The sequence below is a fragment of the Sorex araneus genome, chromosome 2, assembly GCF_027595985.1.
Source record: "Sorex araneus isolate mSorAra2 chromosome 2, mSorAra2.pri, whole genome shotgun sequence".
NCBI classification, from domain to species: Eukaryota; Metazoa; Chordata; class Mammalia; order Eulipotyphla; family Soricidae; genus Sorex; species Sorex araneus.
The window spans coordinates 53,385,921-53,406,663 of NC_073303.1; the positions used below are offsets into that span (position 1 = coordinate 53,385,921).

Sequence of the window (20,743 nt, forward strand, 5' to 3'; positions counted from 1 at the left end):
TGAATGAATGAAGCTCCGTGAGAGCCCTTCAGGTTTGCTGGTGTGTGGTTGAATAAACCGTCTTTATCTCCTGACGGTGCTCCCACACAGCCTGCGACAGCCTAGCTTGGGCTCGAGAAGAATAAGGAGCAAACCAACAGCATTACAAAATCCAAGGAGGAAGTGTTCTTGTCTGGTTCTCTTGATGTTTCTCTGTGATGCTGTGGGGGTGGTGCTGGGTTTGCTTGGGGTCCCCACCTGCGCACTGCGCATGGAGTTGGCTCATCACTCAGTGTGCCTGGTCACATGTCAGGCTTCCTAGCCCAGGTGAACATACACACCGGGAGCGTCTGTCCCATTGAGTCCTGTGTGCGCAGGGCCTAGCTGACAGCATGGATAGGGGAGACGGGTGCTAGTGTGCCGATGTGAACACAGAGAAAGCAGGAATGGAAGGAGGGAAGGAAGACATTTAAACATAACCCAATTTTGTGATCACCGCTTACATAAACTTAAGCTCTGAGACGTTAAAAGCACATGTTACAAATATCATTTATCTCCCCGCAAATATCTCTAAACTTCAAAAACTTGAAAATGTGTTATGCACCTCCAAGGGGAATGTCTAATTTATTTAAGCAAATCAACTGGGAAGTCTATCAACAGCTTTCCTGACAAAGAGCGAAATAGACTCACTATAGTAATTAGGGGTGGAGCGATAGCACAGCAGTAGGGCGTTCACCTTGCACGCGGCCAACCCGGGTTTGATTCCTCCACTCCTCTCGGAGAGCCCTGCAAGCTACTGAGGGTATCTTGCCTGCACCGAAGAGCCAGGCAAGCTACCCGTGGCGTATTCGATATGCCAAAAACAGTAACAACAAGTCTCACAATGGAGACGTCACTGGTCCCCGCTCAAGCAAATCGATGAGCAATGGGAATGACAGTGACAGTGATACAGTGACAGTAACTAGGGGAACATTATCAATTAGGGAATTATGGAATAGTGGAATGCTCTGGTCAGGAATTCTTTTGAATCACACACAGTCATGACTGATCTGACCTAGCCATGAGTCTGAAGACATGAAGACAAAGGGTGTGGGGGGGTGAGTTCCCCCAGGGTCACTCCACAGTCACATCAGCTAACTTCCAGGAGTGAAATCACACCCAAGGCAAATACACTAATGTATCTCCTTGAGGGCCTGGGGAGATCTACGGGGTTAAGGCATTCGCTTTGCACACAGTGAAACCTTTTCAACACCCTGTCATGGCAAATGTTCTCCTGAGCACAGAGCCAGGGTTAAGTCTTGGGCACTGGTCAATGTAGCCCAAGAACCCCAAAACGCATCTCTTTGACAATGGGATTGATACCACTTAAACCCAGCAGTCACAATCCAACACCTCACTAAATGACTCTGTACACAACTCTGCTAACAGAGCTCCCCCGTGATACCAAGGAAAGGAATTTGACATGAAATGTCTTTGCCCCTGATTTAATTTCATCTACGCTCTGGTTCATAAAATTAGTTAAGCTGGTATTTCAGGAGAGAGAGTGCACTGCCTCCTAAAGGCTGCCATTTCCAAAGGGTAAGATAATATATAATTTCTTAAGCACAGTTCACAATTGTTCGCTCTAATGAGATTATATTCACTATAATGATTCATTTTAGTTGAGCAACATAAAATGCTGCATTTATACGTTTCCTCTGAAATTTGAAATGGTCATTTTACTAACACATAAACCAGGTGAAAAACTGTGTGTCATCTAAACAGAAATATGAGAAGGAATTTGGGGAAAAAGCTCAGAATACTCCCCGATCATGCTCTGGCGTAAATGTATCGATCGACAGATTAAGACAATACCTCTTTCTCGTCCTCTGTCTTCCCATGGGTTTTGCTATAGTTGATGGGCGTGTCCCAGCCCTGCTGGTCGCAGAGGGCCTGGTAGAAGGCCGCGTTGACCAGAATGCTGCTTGTTTTGAAGGGGGAAGAGGAGGGAGTCGGGGCAGAAGTATTAGAAGTTAGGGGTGCAGCCTTGTCCAGGATGCGGTTTCTTTTCATGCTTAGGTCCAGTGTGCCATTTTCATCCACTTCTATCTCGGCTCCCTGGTGCACAATAGGAAACAGAAAGACAGTGAAGCATTTTCCAGTCACAGCCCAGCCATGCGGGGCTTTTAAGGGATCACTTAAAAGGTAAGCCCCTACGTAAGTGCATCTGATTTCAAATCGAGCTTTCCGATTTGCGTTGGTTAATGTTCAATTCTTAGGCAGACTTTCGAGAGCGGTTCCATCCGTAAGACCCATTTCTGGATTTAAGCAAAGTCAGCTTAATTTAAGACGTCCCCAATACTAAATATATTGAGTAAACCTGTTATATTCATATCTAAACCTGCAAAACAGCTTTAAATGTTCTGTTTTAGTTTGCAGCGTTATCATTCTCAGCTCATTACTTAAAGCATCTACACCCGTGTCAGTCAGAAGGCACAATGGTACTGTCGATGCTCCCAGACTACAATATCAATCTAAGAAAAATGTGCTGGGAAGAGATGTTTTAATTGACATATTTGACAAACACGAGCATGCCATGTTGCACGGGGGAGGGGCAGGCGGTGGAAACCAGAATCACTGGGTTGGCCTTCGGGTTCTGTTCCCACGTGGCGACTGGGGGTAGAAGTTTTACAATGAAAACTTCAGGACAAAGAGTGTTATTTTTCATACTCATTGTGTAAAATTGAAAACTGATTCCAGCTCTCAGCACCATTCTTAGAATACCCACAGGCCAGGTTGGGCTTGTTAGCTGGCTTCGAGACCCAGGCCCAGCACACTGCCTGGATGCACGGCACCGCTCACAGCTTCAGCTCGCCCACGCATCTGTGTGTCAAGCAGTGCACACGCTAGAACACGTCCCGAGGGCTGTGAGGAGAACACACCCTCTGCTCCTAACTGGTTAAAGTTTTCGGTACTTTTGTGATTCACAATTCCCCTACTTTCCCCCCTCTGGGTAGTACAAGTAGGCGTCTTCTGCGATACATTTGTTAAGACCCCCAAGCCACGTGGTGCCGGTCCTTCACCAAGGGTTTCATTCTCTTAAGTCCCCATTATCCTCTGCCCTCCTACGTCCCAAGAAGTTGTCGCTGAGGCGGAACCCAGTGGCTGGGCGCCAAAGGCTCATTGTTTGTACTTAGAAAATCAAAGAACTTCTGTTTGCTTATTTCACCTGTCAAGTTCCTGCTTTCAATCTCCCCATCTATGAGACAGACACACTTTATTATATTTGCAAGACATAAACACACTTCTAACATGTTTGTACGAAGGTGCTTTGACTCTATCTTTCTGCCCTTTTTAGCAAATAGTTTAATCTCCTGTGATAGTTTTAAGCCCTGAATTTGACAGTGCAGCTTATCCGGGATAATAACTTAGTAACCACCACATCTTAGGCCATCTGTATAATATCAAATACATTTTATACCGGCATTAATAAACCTTAGTTACAAAATCCAAGACATTAACCATCTCAGAGCCATCTCCCTCCTGGTGATAAAACAACGGGCTCCTCTATGCTGAGCACATTGAAAACCATCTTTGCCTTGATAGCTTGTATGTAGCTGCAGAAATAAAACCGAGTTACAGTGATAATGAAGTTTAGTGACCAATGTCATGTAAAATGGAAACTATTGTAGTTGCTGAGATTTTTCACACACACACACACACACACACACATCCCCCACTTCCTGAAAAAAAAAACCAAAAACAAACAAACCAACAACTTGGGCTAAGACTGCACAACCAACATTCACATAAAATTCCAGACCTCTGTGACAGATGGCTTAGAAAAAAGAAAGCCATGTGACTGGGCTGCAGTTTATAGTGCAAAACCCATAAATAGTGCAGATCCAATCTCAGTAAAAAAATACACCAACTACTCCAAGACAAAATATATATTTGAGTTTATACCCCCACAATTCTTAATAGTAATTAAGAATTAGAAGATGTTGGAATCGCGCTGATAATGCATCTTGAATAATCACGTGCTGATTGAGGGGGAAAATCCCTCTTAATGTTGAAAAGAAGTGCTTCTCTGCATCCCAGACACAGCCGGCTGCCCTGAGCACCTGACTGGGCTGGGAGCGAGCACTCGGGCAGCCGGTACAGATGGGCTTTAAGTGAGGGCACAGATGCAGTCAACAATTACACGCAGTACCAGGGAAGGGCCCCTTTCTGCCCAGACACGGGCACACACGTTTACTGCGTAGACTGCCTAGATTTTTATTCATAGCAGTGCCAGTAGACACACTTCTCTGTGTGCTCGAGACTCTAAATGGCAGAGCCAATGGAGAGGCTGGTGTTGGGAGGGTTAGAGGGAGACGTGAGCGAGAACGGGGAGGGGGGGGCGGGGTGGGAGAGGGCGTGGGGAGGAGAGGTGGAAGGGGAGGGGGGAGGAGACCTTTTAGGAGAGGATATCAGCACTCCACCCAACGCCCAGATCAACCCTCCTCACTTTCTGGACTTGTGACATTTTGGTTTCTCAAAAACTGCTTTTGGGAACACTTATTTTAATTTTATTAAAAATAAAATTAGAAAATTTTAAAATTAAAATTTGTGTTTTCAATGTTTTGAGTGTTAATATAGGTTTAATACTCTTAATGTACTTTTCAACTTAGGAGCAATATCATAACCTCTATTTCAGGCACTAATTAGTAAAATGCACACTGTACAGTTTATTTATTCATTAAATTATTGAGAAATGTTTCCATTTCAAAGCCACAATATTTGGGGGGGGAGGAAAAAATGTAAATAGATTGCTTCTGTCTTCAAGATACTTATTGTATGGACACAGATTTTACTTTTTATTTTTGCTTTTTGGGTCACACCGAGCGATGCTCAGGGCTTCCTCCTGGTTCTGCACTCAGGAATTACTCCTGGTGGTGCTCAGGGGATCATATGGGATGCTGGGGATTGAACCCAGGTCGGCCTCGTGCAGGGCAAATGCCCTCCCAGCTGTACTATTGCTTCAGCCCTAACACAGATTTTTACAGGAGTGATTTAATAGAGGGTATGGTACTGCTAAATTAAATTTTTTTTTTTTTTTGCTTTTTGGGTCACACCTGGCGATGCACAGGGGTTACTCCTGGCTCTGCACTCAGGAATTACCCCTGGCCGTGCTCAGGGGACCATATGGGATGCTGGGATTTGAACCCGGGTCGGCCACGTGCAAGGCAAACGCCCTACCCGCTGTGCTATCTCTCCAGCCCCGCTAAATTAAATTTTGAGCTATTTATTACAATCTTCATCTGTATGATAGAATAGGAAATGGTTTAGTTGTACGCTCAAAAAATTAATAAAATGTTGCTACATTTATTTTGTGGAACTTTATGCAACCAGTGAAACTGTAATTAGGAAGACTGTGTTCTACATGGAAAAACCCTACATCACTGAAAAAACTTAGCAAATACACAAAGCAGAAAACAGCCTGATGTTTTGATTCTGCTATTTAGATAAGTGGAAGTATTTTTTTTTTTTTGAGGAAGAATATAAGGGAAACCACAGCTGCTATTGGACTTGTATTTAAAGGACAGTCTTACTTCAATATTTTCCTTCTTACAAATTTTAATAATTATACTTTTTGCTTATTTTTGAGCATGCTTGGGGGTCGCTCCTGGTACTGCACTCAGAGTTCTCTCCTGACAGTGCTCAGGGGACCATCTGGGACCATGGACTGACGCCTGACAGCTATGTGCAGCACTCGCTCACTGCATTATCTCCCTGGCCCCGATCCTCCAATATTTACTACGTTAGTGATAATATTGCATTGTTTAAAAAATGAAAAAGCATAATTTTTTTCAAAAATATACAATAAAGGAAAATTATAATTTCACTTTAAAAGTCGTATATGTGAAAATTATTATTTTTAAAACACAGAGTAAGACGGCATTATTTTCTTACTAGGCAAGTCTACTATTAATGCAGGTTACCCACACCTTCCCTTTTTGATTTAGTGAAGAGATAAGTATAAAATTTTACTTAGGTCACTTCACCTTAGTTTTCCTTATAATAGTCTTAGGGATTCATCTCTAGACTCATCGCCTCCCAATTTCGCTTTGGTATATTCTATTTAGGGAGTGTCTTTCTTGTATCGAAGCTGTTCTGAGCATATGTCAGGTAGGTAGGTTGTTAACAATAAATTAAATGGACATAGCTCATCCTTAGTATTTAGCAGCTACTAAGTGACTGAAATTGAAATTAGGGCTAGAGGCAGTATAGAGTTACGATACGTGTCTTATGCTTGCCAAGTCCTGGAGGCCCCCCGAACACCAAGCGGGTGACCCCAGGACACAGGCAGCCCCATCTGGTCCTCGCATTGAAACCCTGGCCTAGTTGGGGGCCTCTGGGAGTCACCAGGAGGGGGTCTGTGGTCTCAGGAAAACTGCTTGGAAGATCCCACCACCAAAAATAATAAAAGCTTAAATAAAACTCCTTTTCTTTTAGGATCATGCTGGACAATATTTGAGAATTTAAAATAGGTAAAGGGATATTCTTGATTACCTTTCAGTATCAATTCTGCAAACCACAATGCCCAAAATAAGAGAGAGAGATAGAGACAGAGAAGAGAGAGACAAAGAGAGATAAAGAGAGAGAGGGAGAAGAAAAGCACCTGCCATAGAGGCAGGCAGTGGGTAGGGGGTGGGGGTGAGGGGAGGGAACCTGGGGACACTGGTGCTGGGAAATGTGCCCTGGTGGAGGGATGGGTGTTGGAACACTGTGTGACTGAAACCCAATCACAAGTCGCTTTGTAAGGGTCTATTTCACAGTGACTCAATAAAAAAAATTTCGGGGGGAGGGTAACCCCCCCGGCGATGCACAGGGGTTACTGGTGGCTCTGCACTCAGGAATTACTCCTGGCGGTGCTCAGGGGACCATATGGAACGTTGGGAATCGAACTTGGGTTGGCCACATGTAAGGCAAACGCCCTGCCCGCTGTGCTATCGCTCCAGCCCCTTTTAGAAAGGATTTTTAAAAAGAACAAAACTCTTCTTTGTTTGGACCTTGGACTCACTGTCAGAAAATCTTTTTGGCTGGGTTGAAAGTCGGTATCCCACACCAGGGTCGTGACGAGCTACTGGAAGAGTCAGTGGGACTGGCGTGAGGACAGGGCTGCCGAGATTCGCGCTTTGGCGGTGGTAGAGGTGCCGCGACTCTGCACACCAAGAGCGTGAACACTGACTCTACCTTAGTGTGATTTAGCAAATAAGAACTGATGGGGCCAGAGTGGCAGTGTAGCCGGGAGGGCCTGCCTTGCACGGCGCCAACCAGCTCCCATCTCTGGCTCCCTAAGCAAATGAATTCACAGGTGTGAATTTTCACTGATATTCACAGTTATATTTGTAACAGTACCACCTGGAAATAAATATTTAACATCTTGGCTACTACTTTTTCTTCATCTGAAAAGTGGGTTTAGTAAAATTTGCTTTATAGAGTTTCTAGAAGAATGAATGAGGAAGGTTTAATACAAAAAAGTGTCTGAGTCAAAGAATGCGTTCACTAAATGATAACTAATGATATATAATAATTTTATTGAGCTCATGAATACCCAAATATATACAGAAATGAAGATCAATCATTAAATATCTAAGTTTCATATATACATATATATTTATACATATGTACGTATATATGTCAATTGATTCCTACAATCCTTGACCAAGTTCCTCAGAACATTTCAATATAATATATGATACAATTTCTCCCAAACATAGATTTAGGGTGTAATCTGTCCCAGTTTCCCATTGCTGAAAAAAAAAATAAGACTATTTTTGGATTCAAATCATTTCAAGAGCCACCAGGCTATTTCTAACATCAGGCAGCAAGAACGGTGGCATGATATCATGTTGTTTCTAGGCCTTGCTCAAGCGAAAACAGACTTTGAACTTTAAACATTTCAAGCAAGTGTCAATTTTTTGTTTTCTTTTAAGGCACGCTGTGCATCTGCCACTTTGTCTAAACAGGTGGGGAAAACACCAAAACAAACACCAGAGCGCCTGGCAAGCAGAGACCAGGCTGAGAGCCGTGCTCCCACCTCTGCCGGCATGGAGGGGGGCTGTGACTGGTGTCCCTGACACATGCTGCCAGAGGCTCCCAGGAGGGCAGAGCAATGTGCTGCACAAACCCAGCACCGGGCGTCTCTCGGTCCCCCCCTCCTGGAGCTCCTGAGTGCCGGGCTAATCTCCACAAAACGGTCACCAGACTCGTGGGGAGTGACTGAGGCTGCCCTATGTCCTCATCTGTTTGGAAAACTCATCTTCATTCCACACTGAAATGAAGGACACGCAGGCCTCCAAAGCAATGGGAGTACCCAAAAGGCCCATGCGTCAGACTAAATGACCTTTGTGGAAGACACGGACTATTGATGTTGTTATTTTCACCTGACTTGATTTCATAACAAGCCATTTTTAATTTTTTATTCTTTGCTTCTCTGAGTCTCTTGCCCACTCACGCACCTGGCTGTCTTCCCCGAGGCCCCTCAGAGGGGATGGGCTCCAGCTTCCCTCCCCGCCCTGAGCAGAGCTCCTGAGGCTGAAGACTGCCGGAGCCTAGCCACAGCCATGCTCAAGGCCGCTCTCCACACATTTGGACGAGCCTCACGCATGAAGGAACCGGCAGAGGAACCCAGGTGTGTGGGACTCAGGGCTGAGAACTCCAAGGCTGCTTGGATCGGGACTGGGTCTCTTCCACCCAGATTCCCCATTTTCCAGTAGCCAGGCAGTCACACCCAGGGACTGCCCCCGTCGCCTTATAATCCCACCAACGGCCAGCATCCAGAGACTTAAAACCAAGCTCCTGGAAGCTTGGTTTTATAGCCTACTTCTTATATGTAGGCTATCTTATAGCCTACTTCTCCCTCTGGGAGAACCTGGCAAGCTACCAAGAGTTTCCTGTGCACATGGGAGAGCCTCGCAAACTCCCCATGGTGTATTCTAATGCCAAAACCAGTAACAATGCTGGGTCTCATTCCCCTGGCCCTCAAAGAGCCTCCAATGCGGCATCATTGGGAAGGACGAGTAAAGAGAGGCTTCTAAAATCTCAGGGCTAGGACGAATGGAGACGTTACTGAGACCACTCAAGAAATTCAACAATCAATGGGATGATGATGATGATTCTTTTTTCATTTGGGGGCCACACCTGACTGAGCTCAGGACTTTCTCCTGGGCCTCACTCAGGGATCACTCCTGGGAGGCATGACAGGACCAGTGGGGTACTAGGGGTCTGAGAGGGGTTGGCTGCGTGCCAGACAAGTGCCCTCGCTGCCTAATCCGTGGCACAATGGTGAGGAAAGCTGTTTTACTAAAGGCTAGATAACTGCTTAGACCTGAGAAACATTGAGAGAACACTTTGGAATATCCATGGTGTCCTTTGTTAACTGAGAGTATATGGGAACTCCAAGTTCTCTTGCCTTTGTGAAAACACTGTGAGTTCCCATTATCTTACAAAAGAGTAGGTGTTTTGCAAATAATTCTGTTCTGTTGCAGTTGAAGTCACTTTTTTGGTTGTTGTTTTGGGGCCACACCTGAGGGTCCTCAGAGCTTGCTCTGGGCTCTACACATAGTGACCACTCCTGGCGGTGCTTGGGGGGCCACAGGGGATGCTGGGGATCAAAGCTGGTCGGCTCATGCAAGGCGAGTAGACAACCCACTGTACTGTCATCCAGCACAAGCTAGAAGTCACTTTTGAGTTTGCATGCAGTATGGAAAAATATTTATTAGCACAAAAAAGGGGGGGTGATGGCAACTTCAATGTTAGTTCCCTTCGGTTTTATTTTAAAAGGTTTCACCCATGAACAGCATTTTTTTCCTCCTTTTGTGTTCTTTACTCAGCTTCATTGAAGTACATCATGTTTAAAACATGAGCAGGGCTCAGAAATAGCACTAGAGTAGGGAGCTCGCCTTCCCCGGGCCAACGTGGGTCTGATCCCCAGCACCACAGTTACCACAGATGTGATCCTTGAGTTCTCAGCCAAGACTAAGCCCTGAGCACCACCAGATGTGGCCCCCCAAAAACAAAAACTAAAACTTGTAGAGGCACTAGGAAAAGAAGCAATCAATCCTCACCCCGGTTCTGATCAAGTCAGCTCCCTTAAGGTTACGCCTGCCTCCTCTGGACCCCATGGACCTCGTCCCTTAAAAGTTCCCTACGTGGAACAGCTGCAATCCTGAGTCCCCCGGCCCCTGGTGCTCTGTGAAGTCAAGATTCGTGATAGAATTTAACCGGTGGCTTGGTTGAAGTACCAACAACTCGGTACTTAAAGATCCCTTTCTTCCTGCCTCAAAGAGATCATTGCTGAAATGTCTCTCAAATGCCTCAAAAATGTTTCTATAGTGACCCCATAAGTCAAGAGTGGGGCGAAGTCCTACATGGATATGAAAAGGATGCAAAACTGTGTCTATTTTACACAGTGGGGTCTAGGCGTTTTGGCTAATGAGAAATAAGCACATGAACGACCTGTCATGGAGGAGAAGCCAGATCACACTGGATCGAGTCATAGTGAGTCCAGAGTCCCAGGTCAGGGAAAAGACTCAGAGCACAGTGCGACACTCAACTGTGGAAGGTGCGCGTGACACGTCTGTACAGTTAGCATCTTCAGGGTGATTACTGGGTCCCCCCCCCTCATTTTTGTTCTATAAAAGTTCTTTTCTATAGTTTGGGAATTTGTGATATTTCTTCTCTGTTCAGAAAACAGGATTCCACTCGGAAGGGGAATACTCAAGGTGCTATAGTTGCATGTGTGTACGTACACACACATGTGGGTGGGGAGGGGCCAGCTCAGGAGGCCTTTGGATACACCCCACTAATCCTGCTAGTCCTGCTGGAACAGCCACTGTGTCGGGGGCTGGAGACTCAGAAGGGTTGCTCAGGAGACCCGGAATTCCACTTCCTGCTGTCCTCAGTCAACAAGGCCAGCGGCTCAAGCCAAGGGCCCAAGGATGCTCAGGCCCGAGCCTCGAGGGGCCACCCGGACCTCCCTGGGAGTCTTGGGGCCTCCAAGGCCGGTGATACTCAGGGCAACGTGAGTTGCTGGAGATTCAAGACATGCACTTGAACCCTGTAGTATTTCTCCAGTCCCACGTGAGGTTTGCCTTTGTCCTGGGCAAAAGGTTTGCGAGGCTGCCAGCATGACTAGCTCTTTCCTGAAGCTGACTGGTACATTTTACGTCTCTTTTGTCATTGGTATCACATTGATAGCTTAGCTACTGCACTGACAGTTTGCTTGGCAATTGGAGGCTGAGCCAGGTGTAGAAGTCCCGCCACCCTGGGATGCTCATTTGCTCGAAGGGTAACCAACACACAGCTCGAGTCCAGCCAGGCTCAGGAAGGAAGCTGGCTGGCTGAGCTCTTGAAATGCGCCAATTTAGAAGTCACTTCAGCGACTGAAAGGTGTTCCCAAAAGAGAAGTCCATATATTCACAAGGAAAAATTAAATTTTAGCTAACCTTTTAATTTTGTTTCGACTTTAGGAATCAAGAGAATGTGTGGAGGTAAAGCTAAAGAAAGAATTTGAGGAACAAAAAGTACCTTTAAGTGCAGATAGAAAACATTCATTCTAGAGGTAATTTTCTGAAATAATTTTAAGTAGCATTAATCATTATAATGTGGCTACTCTCATTTTAAGCATAGAATAAAGCATAGAAGAAAGATATATCAATATTTCTCTAGCTAGCTACAATGAGAATACCCCTTGCAAAAAAAAGTTCATTCAGCTCTTAAAAATGAATCTTAAAATACCTAAAGTTGCACTTTTGAATACCCTAAATGATTCATTTGTGCAAATACTTAATTATTTAAGTTCCTTTGAACTGGGATAGCTTGGCATTTTCTTTCTTTCTTTTATTTAGGGGATGTTTTTCTTTGTTTAAGAACCTCATTTGTTTAAAAATTGCTTTTGAGTGGTTTCTGGCCACCAACTCTTCCTGGGGTTTACTTGGCTCAATTTGTCCAGAAGCTAATTCTGATTCTTCTGTGAAAAGCTCAGTGGTACCGTGTGCCCGCTCTCTGTCCTGGCACGACCCAGGGGAGCCTCTGACCCCACCAGGTATGGACCCCGCCTGACAGGAGGAGACTGTGTTCCTCAGTGACCTGAGTTCCAGGGCTGGACTTGCACCGAGGGGAGCTACTGCCTGAGCAGGGCAAGACCTTTCCCTACGAGTCCGGGATCTTATCTCCAGCCATCCGGGGAGGGGAATTCTAATGTTTTGTGGGTAGAGGAGTTCGAGATCCTCTTGGGATTATTAATTTTCTGAGCATAGCAAGACACCCTTCTCAAAGGGCAAAGCACGGTAATTTTTAACGTTTAAAAATTTTTGTTTACAATTTTTAATATTGTCAGGATAGCATAAAACTAATAACTTCTTGTTATTAGTCAGAAAGCAAGGGTTGTCAGAGAAATGTAACTGATTTCATGGGCTTCAGAAGTGGCATGTCTTCACAAGCTCGGCAGAATCTGAGCTGGGGTTCAAGGCCCTGAGCTCTCACCCTTTTCACCCACCAACCATCTCTTGTTGATTGAATAGGTCCACATTTTTTCCCCTGTCTTTAAGAAGATTACCAAATGGGGGCTGGAGCGATAGCACAGCAGGGAGGGTGTTTGCCTTGCATGCGGCCAGCCCAGGTTCGATTCCCAGCATCCCATGGGTCCCCTGAGCACCCCCAGGAGTAATTCCTGAGTGCAGAGCCAGGAGTAACCCCTGTGCATCGCTGTGTGTGACCCAAAAAGAAAAAAAAATTACCAAAAACTTAGATGACCTTACACTATACATCACTACCATGAGCAACGGTGCTATGTTGGGAGTCAATTTCTCAAATATTGAACAAAGTCTCTCTTTAAGCAGACATTTTCTGATCATCTTTCATTTGCAGAGTGGGAGAAGCTCCCATTGTCACGGGTGACTCCAGTGGCCACTCTTGGTTGGTCTGTGCCAAACTCTACTCTCCAGTACAGAGAAAGGCGAGGAATGAGCAGAGCGCCCCAGCCAGGAGTCTCCCCAGCTCATTCCTCAAGCATTCGCCCTCACGAAGCACCATCCCACGAGCAAACTATGCTCCAGCTCTTCCCTGACCACGTTCGTCTGAGTCTCTTCCTCAGACCCCGAGGGGAGCCGTGAGCACAGATAGGAACACGAAAGGCAGTTGGTTCTCACGGTTCAGTCGCTGGCCCCCTCAGGGCCTTGGACCGGCCTACCTTGGCATGCAGGCTCTGCGGCTTGCTGGAGAGGATGCCAGCAGCTTCCCTGCAGCGGGTGGAAAGGTTCAGAATGGCGGCAGCTGCTGCTAAGTGGGTGTCTTCACTGCACTGACCGTAGCTGCAAGAGCTGGCGTGGCTCGGGCTCTGTGTGCGGGCGCCCGCACTGGGCAGGCGGCTAGGAAGTTTCCCTGCATTGGAGAAAGGCTTCGCTGTTAAAGAGAGACCTCATTAGCCATTGCAGGTACATGGTGGCAGTCATCACGTCGACTTATCTCAAAGATACAACTTCTTGCATGAAAATACACAAAGAATAAATTAGAACGTGATTCATTATTCAGTGGTCCGTTCAATCGAGGCTATTCAGGTTGGTTTGCACAGAAGTTCACAGACCACTGGGAAAGAATACCTATCCTCTTAATAGATTTTCTCTATTTACACTTCTAATATCCCAAACACCATAACTATGATTAGGGAGCAGATGCACTGACAACATTTGTGACAAAAATTATAGATTAAAAGATATATTTATAAGACCCAACTATAGGGGACTATGGACTGCACATTTACAAACTGGGTGTGAAGGTAAATTTGACAAAGGAAAAAAAAAAAAGGAGGTCTTCTTAAGACCTATTGTCACAGAACAGGGTGTATTTAGGCATGGAATTGCATTTGGTTCTTTGATATGCGGTTTTTCTTGTACTTAAACCAGAAATTATTCTTCATCCAGCTAGATGGAACTAAGTAGCTGGGGAAATATGTAATGATTTGGCATTTGACATACCAGGTAGATTGCAGTAAATTAAGGATGGAGGAAATATTCTCAAGGTGCACAGGAAGGTAGTTGAGTTCTCAAGGCCGAACCGTGAGGTTTGTTTTCTACTGGGGTACTAAGATCACAGAGAACTAGAGTCAAACACGCTTTCTCCTCATGCTTACTGTTTGTCAACGTCACCCCAGGCAGTGGGACCAGCACCTAACATGTAGTTTGGGATATTAGAAAAGCCTGTAGACCTACACTTTTACTGTAGATACTATTTATTTTAAACATTTTGTTATTTTTCAGAAAGTAAATTAATATTATTAAATGTCATTCTTAAAATTATAAAAATATGAAAAAGCCAATGTTTTGCATTTTTCTAAGTAAAAGTTTGCCATGTATGAGAATCTCTAATTGCATCTGAATTAGACATTATTTTTGTGCATATAAAATATGTGTGTTTATATAATCTTGTGGAGAAAATAAAAAACATTGTGCATGCATATATGTATAATTTTTTCCCCTTGACTTAACAGATTGTTATTTGTCTTGGATGGTCCCTATTTTGGTTTGAGCGGGTTAAGTATCTTTCGAAGTGTGATATATTTCTCAAGGATGGGTCAGCTCCTTTCAAGTCATTTTGTTCGCTGCTGATTTAGAAGGCATTCTTAGTTTCTGAAAGAGGTAGTCGCCATTACACAGAGAAGCAAATCTTTTGTAGTCTTAAAACACTCAATTTAGGAAACTAGGTGTAGGGTCAAAGGGATTCTGTGGAGTTAAGGAATGCCAAAAAATGAAATTATGGTTTTTGGAGGACGCAAAGTGAGGAATTCTTTTGTTTATCCCTTATAATTAAATTAAATTGGCATAACACAGGAGTCATTCCTTGGTTTATGTAGGATATTTACTTTCTAAGCGTTATGTTAAAACAGTTAAGAACTCTAAGCAACATAAAAGATGTATTTGTGAAAGACAGCTTTATGACTGGAGTGCTAAGAGTTAGCTTGATGTTTTAATATATTTTAAGTGTGTCTACGTTAATTCTTAAATTTTTAGATAAATACCTCCATAGTAAAACACATTTAATCCTGGTAAAATTTTGATCCCTAAAGTTCTTTTCTACACACTTGATCTTAGCCAAAATGTCGAGGACTGGAGCGATAGCACAGCAGGTAGGGCATTTGCCTTGCACGTGGCCGACCCGGGTTTAATTTCTCCACCCCTCTTGGAGAACATGGCAAGCTACTGAGAATATCCTGCCTGCACGGAAGAGCCTGGCAAGCTACCTGTGGCGTATTCTATATGCCAAAAACAGTAACAACTCTCACAATGGAGATGTTACTGGTGCCTGCTCGAGCAAATCGATGAACAACTAGGATGACAGTGCTAAAGTTTTCAGAGTTTTACTTTGATTCCACCTTCAATCTGAATGCATTTGTTGGTTTAAGAGAGATATTTTTGTTATTTTGAGGTTACTTCTGACTATGCTCAGGTATCACTTCTGGTAGTGCTCAGGGGAATATATGAGATGCTGGGTATTGAACAGGGATTGACTACTTGCTCTGCAAGAGACTTACCCACTTACTATCTCTCTAGCCTCACATCTAAGTGATATTTTAAAACGTTCAACATTTACCTAAGGTTTTTGAATTTCACTATGAATCAAAATTACTGCTAAAATAGCTATTGTAGTTTTTAATATTTTAATCCCTATTGCAGATAGAGTTAGATACCTTTATAGAATTTCTCTATTTAGATTCAACAATGACTCAATATTGGTAGAATTATGAATTCATTAATTATTAGCCATATTTAGTGCAAGTTCACTGTTAAGTCAGTAACACGAATCAGCCTGTGATGACTTTCCTTTAATAAACTGAGCAACGGATTTTTTCCTGAATATTCATAAGCATATTATATCTGAATGCATGCCCCAATCTACCCCAACTCACAAGACGCATCGTTTCGGAGTAAGTGTTAGAGTTCAAAGCTTACATTCAGGAAATGGTGGTGTTTTTCGTCCTTGCCCTGTTTGTGTGAGGGGACGTTTCCCAAAAACCTGGGCATCAAAACTGGCATAATCAAATGGCACTTTCCCAAACTTCTCTTGTTCATTGGACATGGCAGCTCTGGGAGAGGAGAGGGTGTGGGATCGGAAATTGAATTCAATTTGCTTCACCAAGCTTGTCCTGAGGAGAGAGAGGGAAGAGTTCAAAAGAAACCAGATGAAACTCTCGGTGGACACATTTGTATGAAGGGTCAAGTGCAGTGACTGTGTCTTGTCTGGACACACCCAAAGGGCTGCGCTCTAGTGAGGAGAAGCTGGGGGGGGGCACTTCTGGCTCTGGGTGCCAGGCCTCTGTGAGGCTCTTTCCTTGCAGCAATCTGAGGAACCCGCACACTTCTGCATCTCATGCAGTTGCCACGAAGGGCAGATATTTAGGTCCATCACCACTTTGCGCTCCTCAGAGAGACGCGCCGTGCCAGTATGGTTAGAGCACTGACAAAAGAGACTCTTTCTGTCTCCTTGGTGCGACTCGCAGAGCAAAGCCAGGGTGTCCCTCGCTTTGTCAACTCATATCTCTCCAGGAGACTCTTCTGCAGAGCTGGTAGAAGCTCCAGTCTCACAGGAGAAGAGAAGCATCAGGAGCTGAGGGAAGTCGCCCGGAGACTTTGCATCCCATTTTCTGCCTCCAGCCTGGGGGTAGGAGGGCTTACTCCTGACGCTCTACTCAGGGGTCACTCCTAGAGGTGCTCTCGAGGCCTTGTGTGATGCTAGGGATGGAACCCACGCTGGCCACTGGCAAGGCGGGTACCTTGTTTGCTGTACCAGCTCTTTGGCACCTGATTGTGACAATAAAATCTACAGGAGTAAATACTAAAGGACTCCATACTTAAAATACTTCCAATCCTATCTTAGGTAGTACCTCAATATTTTATCTGCTAAATTTCCATCATTTCAGTTCGGGTCGGGGTTACTATACTAGAGCAGCTATCAAGTTTCTCAATAGAATGATCCCAATTCAGGCTAAATGTGAATTTAATATTCCTTTAAAAATACCGTATTTTCTCATGGTTCTAAGAAAGAACAAAATCATGCTATCTGTAGCAGTGTGGATGGAACTAGAGGGTATCATACTGGGTGAGGCCAGTCAGAGGGAAAGGAATAGAGACAGAATGATCTGTTCTTATATTTGTGACTTAAATACACACAGTGAGGTTGGAACAGAGGGCAAAAGGCAAAATAATGAAAGAGCCAATCCACAATTGAGTTGGGGGCAGGGTTGTGAGGGAAGACGGGGAGGAAAATGGGTACGCTGATGATGAGGGTGGTGCTGGAATAATGTGTATGAAAAACCATTATAAATAGTATTGTTAACCACAGCATCTCAATTTATAATTTTAATACATTTTATAATTATAATTTTATAACTAAATATAATTAGAAAATTGAAAAATTAAAATTTTATAACTAAATAAAACAACATTTGAACTTAACAAAGATATCAGAATTGTAAAGCACCAATTCAGATCAAGGATATCACAATGTTATTTTGCTGTGGTCTAACATTAAAAGAACAAAAACAATATATCTTTCAGAATTTAATGCTACCAAACTCTGTATTTTTCTTTTTTTTCCACAAATATATGCCTGATATAAGAAGGTCAAAGTTCTTTGGGATATATTTTGGATATAGGTAAAAATGCTAATTTAAACAAATAGAAATATTTGAGTGATTGATTTAATTACTGTACATAAAATTTATTGTATTACTTAAATTTGTATAAGTATTCTAGACTATAACAATATTTGCTTTTAAGAAATTGAGGAAACTAAAAGTGAATTGTTTTTTATTTGTTAAATAATCTACTTAGAAAATACTAGGGACTATACAAATGCAAACACAGAAACTTGTTCAAGGAAGAGTTTTAATTGTCAGTTGTTTAGTGATTTGGAGTCTATGCTTGACATATGTTCTTCGTTCATACGATTTGACCACTAATTCTGTCTCTCCTTAGTTCTGGTTTGAACCACGTCTGGTGGGTCTCAGGGCTGACTGCTTGGTTTAGTGCCATGGTGTTGCTTCAGTGTGTCCAGGGGGTCAGGTGGGGACCCCGCCTGGGCCTCCCACATGGAAAGCATACCCTCCAGGACATCAGGCAATTCTGCCCCAATTCTTATTTTGTCTTTTTTTTTGGGGGGTGTACGCTTGAGGGGGAGAATACTCAGCAGTGTTCAGGGCTCACTCCTGACTCTACTCAGGAATCAATCCCAGGCGTGCTTGCGAGACCTTACGTGATGCTAGGGATTGAACCCACACCGGCCACTTGCAAGGCGAGTGCCTTATTTACTGTACTAGTTCTCTGGCACCTAATTTTATTATGACCTAATAAAATTTATAGAAATAAGTATTAAAAGAAGCCACACTTAAAATACTTCTAATACATATTTTGGTAATTCGGTACCAATTAAAACCAAGTCATTTATCTTAATCAAAAAATCCTTTTACCCAGTTTTTTGCTTTTTGGGTCACACTCGGCGATGCACAGGGGTTACTCCTGGCTCTGCACTCAGGAGTTACTCCTGGTGGTGCTCCGGGGGCCATATGAGATGCTGGGGATCGAACCCAGATTGGCCGCGTGCAAGGCAAATGCCCTGCCTGTTGTGCTATCGCTCCAGCCCCCTTTCACCCAGTATTAATAACTGTATGACTTTACTTTGTCCTATTAAACAGTTTATTACTCAGATATACATAAAGTCTTTGAAACTACTGGAGATCATCAAACATCTCTGAGAGTCACAAGGGACTCTTTTATTTATTTATTTTTTGTTAATTGATTTATCTCTAATTGAATTACTGTGACAGTCAGTTACAAAGTTGTTCATAATTGGCTTTCAGTCATACAATGTTCCAACACCCATCTCTTTGCCAGATTACATTTCTCACCACCAAGACAAGGGACTCTTATTAATGTGTCGAATAAGAATACTTTATAGAAACTGAATGTACACATGGAACACAGGATGCATACATCTAGCATATCCAAGGTGGGGGTGGAAGGTTTATGATGGCGTTTTATCTAGGCAGAAACCTTAGGCCAGTAGGGGACACAGTCACTGGAGAATGCATTTCCCAGGTGCCTGCACTGCAATAAACAAGGCAGAATCTTGATTAATCTATCTCACCACATTCATTTTCGGTCCATTCCAATAATGCTATTTTTGCATATAAATTAATCTCCAATTACACATCTGAGAGATCTAGAAGTTCATCTGCATGATGGCATGATTCACTGACACGGTCCACCAGGGGGACACGGGGAGCTGGAGGACCAGGCCACAGTGCAGAGTCACCTGAGAGCTGGGCAGTGCTCCATGAAGTTCTGGGACCCACCGGGGCATACCTGTGCATCTGGTCAGGACCCTGGCCGGATTTTGGAGATTCAAGCTGACTTTTGTCCTGGGACATTGCCAACTTTTCAGCTGCAGCAATTGGACAACCAGAAAGACTGTTTAAAAATAAAAAGGAGGAGGATTAGCGTTAAAATGACAATGTGACTTGCTTTGGCATGTACCTTCCAGAGCACTTGGCACATGCTAAATGTTAAGTCGTATTAATAGTTCACTTAGCACTATTCTCATGCACAAAGATCCCAAAAGGTTTTGCAAACTACAGTGTGAACATTTGTCCCCTAACCTCATCTCAGAACTGAAAGAAAACAAATCCTTTTTTAAAAAATCAAAATATTATGTAAGGGATAGATAACTAAACAATTCTGAAACTCCCTGACATTTTAAATGGAAAGTTTCAGTCCTGTTGCAGTATGACTAATTGGATGCTAGTTAGGTAACTCCAAGGCATAGCTAAGATACCTCCACAAAGCACCAGAGATTTTATTTTATGTCTTAGTTTATAATTGAAAGTATGGAATATATAAATACACGCACATATATATGTACACACACACACGGATCAACCTTTAACAACATGCTAGTGATCTCTTATAGAAGGGCTTAATGGCCCCTGGGTGAAATACAACAATCTTCACACATTTTCCTCTAGGGAAATTTTTTGAAGCATTTTCAGTAGTTTATTCATAACAAACAATACAAAATTAATTATTTTGGTTCTGCTTTGGGGCAGGGGTTGGGCTCAGGATGGAAACATCCAAAATATGTTGGTGAGAAGATGTGCTGATGGTGGGATTGGTGTTTGAATATTAAATGTAATTAAATATTGTGAAGTCCTTTATAAAAATAAAATTAAAAAAAGAAAGTATAGGGTATTAAGTTTTTCACAGTATGTCTGTGAACCAAATAATAACTAAATATCACAAAATCTACTTGTAACATAGTGTACACAGAAAGCAATAAGCATTGACACTGGAAACATTTATGTACGTATATTATATTTTCATTAGAATACTCAAATGTGTTTTATGTTAAGATTTCAATGAAATTAATCTCAATGAAATTAAATTGTGTCTTCTTTCATTCCACTTCTTAGTCAAAATCACAAATTGCAGTCTATTAAATATATCTTGGTACCTTTTTTATCCCTACTGGATGGAATGCAAGATAATGTCCAGAAAATCTTTCAACATCCAAATAACTCTGCAAGGCTTCCCAGTGAAAGCCAGCAAATTCTATTTGTCTATGTAAACGCATAACTCCAGTCTTCAGATAGAACATTTTCTGTTTGCATAATTGACTGCTAATGGAAATTTCTAGGAAAATAGTAGAGGTAATTTTACTCTGCACATATTGTGAATATTTCATATCT

General features: G+C 43.1%; 1 protein-coding gene across 4 annotated transcripts in view; it reads right to left on the reverse strand.

The window, feature by feature from the left end:
* Positions 1-20,743, reverse strand: part of ST18 (ST18 C2H2C-type zinc finger transcription factor) — a 147,398-nt gene that overhangs the window by 40,561 nt on the left and 86,094 nt on the right. For 3 of the 4 annotated variants that reach the window (XM_055128756.1, XM_055128757.1, XM_055128755.1), the window contains exons 9-12: positions 19,365-19,469; positions 15,954-16,147; positions 13,199-13,410; positions 1,834-2,076 (exon numbers count right to left, since the gene is read on the reverse strand). In XM_055128756.1, the coding sequence (XP_054984731.1) occupies positions 1,834-2,076; positions 13,199-13,410; positions 15,954-16,147; positions 19,365-19,469 (754 nt within the window). The remainder of the gene's footprint in view (positions 1-1,833; positions 2,077-13,198; positions 13,411-15,953; positions 16,148-19,364; positions 19,470-20,743) is intronic. The other variant, XM_055128758.1, reaches the window with a different exon arrangement.